Consider the following 3,454-nt stretch of genomic DNA (forward strand, 5'->3'; position numbering starts at 1 on the left):
TCTTCTCTCTCTAAAATCAATAAAAATAAAAAATAAAAAGTATTTCCCCAGGCCAGTTTTTCTCAGTAGTTTGTGTCAGCCCAGGGACAAAAGGGCCCTGGGGCTGATTCCTGGTCAAGGGCATGTACCTTGGTTGCAGGCTCAATCCCCAGGCCCGGTCAGGGCAGGAGCAGGAGGCAACCAATTGGTATGTCTCTCTCACATTGATTTTTTTTTCTCTCTCTCTCTCTCCCTTGCACTCTCTAAAAATCAATGGGAAAATTATCCTCACTCCTCAGGTGAGGATTAAAAAGGAATGGAGGGAGGGAGGGAGGGAGGGAGGAGGGAGGGAGGGAGGGAATGTCCTACTTCCAAAAGTAGATAAGGTTTCTGAACAAGTATAGATTTTCAAATAATCACTTAAACTAAACACAATAAGATTATTATCATATAAAACTCAAATCCCATTTCAATATCTTTTGATACATAGTATTTACTAAGAACCTAAAAAATAAATCAGAATGCAAAATGCTGAGAGGAAAAAGATTATTCTGTGACTTTTTAGAAAATCAGTGGGAGTAAATTGTAACTATTCATTCGTGGAGACCAAATGGCAAGAAATACACAAGAGTCTTAGGCACTTCAAAATCCTATCATATTTTCTAGTTCAGCCTGACTTTCAAATGAAATAATACTTCATAAACAGTAATTTATACAAACTTTTAAAAGATAAACAGATACAATTCAATAGGATTGCTTTTAAAATCCTTTTTCTAATCAATGAATATTTGTCAAAGTTGCTCACATTTTTCAGAAGTAGAGAGAATATTAAACGAGTTTTTTTCTAAAATATCATATACAAAGCAACAGTGAAGGAACTGTTTGGGGGAAAACTGCTCATAACTTCATCTCTTCAAAATTAAAGCTACAAATAAAAATTCCCTCTTCTAAGCCATGACTACTCTCTTAGGAGAAAGTCCCTCCCTCTGACCTTTCATTTCCAGACTGAGAAGTTTAGCAGGCCGATCAGTCTAGTATTGTCTAGTATTGTCATAACAATAAAGACAATCTTCAAAAAGAAACAGCCCAGCTGCTTCCGATTCTAATCATATATACAAACACATACAGATGAACTTGACAGTTATCCTTTAAACGTACCTCTTTGGGTTGCCCTGGATCCAACTGGTCTAAAATCAATTGTAATTTTCCTTGAAAAAATTTGTAACTCTGTAACACAATTGACAGAACAGTCATTTATTTAGTAGACTTTCAGAAGCACTTCTATAAATGATTTTTAAATATACTTCCAAGCAAAACGAAAAAAAAAAAAAAAGGCATTCAGAACAAGAGAAAGGGATGATCTATTTTGATTTGGCAGCAAATAGAGAATTTTGGTTTCCCAGGGCATTTAAATGGGAGCTGAATGTCCCAGAACAGTGTACCTTCGTGCAAATGAAAACTATTATTATTTGCTGAGCAACTGCAATGTGTAGAACATAATAAGACTCAGAAGACATAAAGCCAAAATGTTTTGTACTCAGAAATGTGAGATGAGTAATACTGAAAGATAAAACAACACAAACAAGAAGGCACTAATAGTGCCCTAGGCATAACCATGATGCTGCTTGAACTTTTGGTCCTTTTCTTTCCTGTACTTTTCCTTAGCCTTTCTCCATGCCTCAGACAGAGTGTAATCACTCAGTGAACAAGTAATGCCAGAAGATGTTATTTCATGAACTAAATCTTTACTATTAGATTACTTTATTATTTCTTTTTCTTCTGCATCTTAAAACTAGAAAGCAGAAAAATAACCTGGCTAATAAAGCATGCACTGAAGCTCGTGTTTATTAAACACCATCTCAAGACATAAATGCAAAACTAAACCACACACCTGATTGGATGAGGAGTCACTGTCAGAGCAATTGTCTGTGCAGTAACTCCTGCTTTTCTCCTTTTGGATTTTTCTCTGCCTCTCTCGACTTCGCATCTCATCTTCTTCAAACTTGTCAATCATAGATTCCACCACTACCATCATGCTGTTCTTCAGGGAATGCATCATTTCTTTGTATCTTAAATTCAAAGCAGTGTCAGTAAGAAAAAGATTACTAGCAAAAATGAAAACATTCAACTAAATTAAACTACCTGACTATTTTTTCTGTAATATCCCTTTAAGAACACAATTCTAAAGAGAAAAAAATCTAAGTCAGTTTTCCTTAAAGAACTACTGGTACAACAGAATTTACATGACAGTAATAAAAGTTAATAGGGACCCAAAAACAAGTATTTTGAAGTTTTTCATCTGGTTACTTGGACAGAAATCTAAGGCAAGATGAATTCCAGTAATTAGCAACTCATCTGTTAATATCACACTACCAAAACACAGCCTATTCTACACTTCGATGTTTTATTTCTCTCTTTCTCTATCCCCCCTCTATTTTCTTTCCTTCCTTATCCCATGCCTATTATTTCTATCTATAAGCACCTGTAACCACAATTTAGACCTAAATAAGAATTAAGCTGTCAGTGGCTCTTTTCAGAAGAGGTTAGAAAACCCACTGTCAGGGATGTTAGAAAAGGGATTCCTGCCCTAGCTGGTTTGGCTCAGTGGACAGAGTGTTGGCCTGCAGACTGAAGGATCCTGGGTTCGATTCTGGTCAAGGGCACATGCCCAGGTTGCGGGCTCAATCCCCAGTGGGGGTCATGCAGGAGGCAACCGATCAGTGACTTTTTCTCATCATTGATGTTCCTATCTCTTCCTCCCTCTCCCTTCCTCTCTCTGAAATCAATAAAATATATTATAAAAAAAAAAAAGAAAAAGAAAAAGAAAGAAAAAGGGATTCCTGAAATTAGTAGGAGTTTGAACTGGATAACTTCTAAGATCCCATCCACCACTGTGGATCTAAAACTCTCAAAAAGAACTTATAATAAATTTCCCCATTTATTAAGTGCAAAATCTCAAGCATCCATATTTATATTAGACTGTGATCTGCAATACACTAGAAATAAAATTTTAGGGCTAAATGGGACCATAAAATAATCTAGTCCACCCCTTTATTTTACAAATGAGGAATATTTGACCTGAACCACTTAAATTTCTAAATTTCACATATTTATATATATAAAAGCCTAAGCAACCATTCTACCGTTTGACCAGTAGCTATGATGTGCAATGACCACCAGGGGGCAGACACTCAATGCACAGACTTGGAAACATGGAATAGATCAGCCGTGGGCAAACTACGGCCCGCGGGCCGGATCCGGCCCGTTTGAAATGAATAAAACTAAAAAAAAAAAAGACCGTACCCTTTTATGTAATGATGTTTACTTTGAATTTATATTAGTTCACACAAACACTCCATCCATGCTTTTGTTCCGGCCCTCCGGTCCAGTTTAAGAACCCATTGTGGCCCTCGAGTCAAAAAGTTTGCCCACCCCTGGAATAGACTGATGAATCTCAGAGGGAAGGGCAGAAGAG

General features: G+C 36.8%; 1 protein-coding gene across 6 annotated transcripts in view; it reads right to left on the reverse strand.

The window, feature by feature from the left end:
- Nucleotides 1-3,454, reverse strand: part of TBC1D32 (TBC1 domain family member 32) — a 111,608-nt gene that overhangs the window by 100,349 nt on the left and 7,805 nt on the right. For 5 of the 6 annotated variants that reach the window (XM_023754185.1, XM_023754183.1, XM_006089220.3 and 2 more), the window contains exons 3-4: nt 1,871-2,048; nt 1,138-1,206 (exon numbers count right to left, since the gene is read on the reverse strand). In XM_023754185.1, coding sequence (XP_023609953.1) covers nt 1,138-1,206; nt 1,871-2,048 — 247 coding nt within the window. The remainder of the gene's footprint in view (nt 1-1,137; nt 1,207-1,870; nt 2,049-3,454) is intronic. The other variant, XM_023754184.1, reaches the window with a different exon arrangement.

This window comes from Myotis lucifugus, unplaced genomic scaffold (assembly GCF_000147115.1).
Source record: "Myotis lucifugus unplaced genomic scaffold, Myoluc2.0 scaffold_57, whole genome shotgun sequence".
NCBI classification, from domain to species: Eukaryota; Metazoa; Chordata; class Mammalia; order Chiroptera; family Vespertilionidae; genus Myotis; species Myotis lucifugus.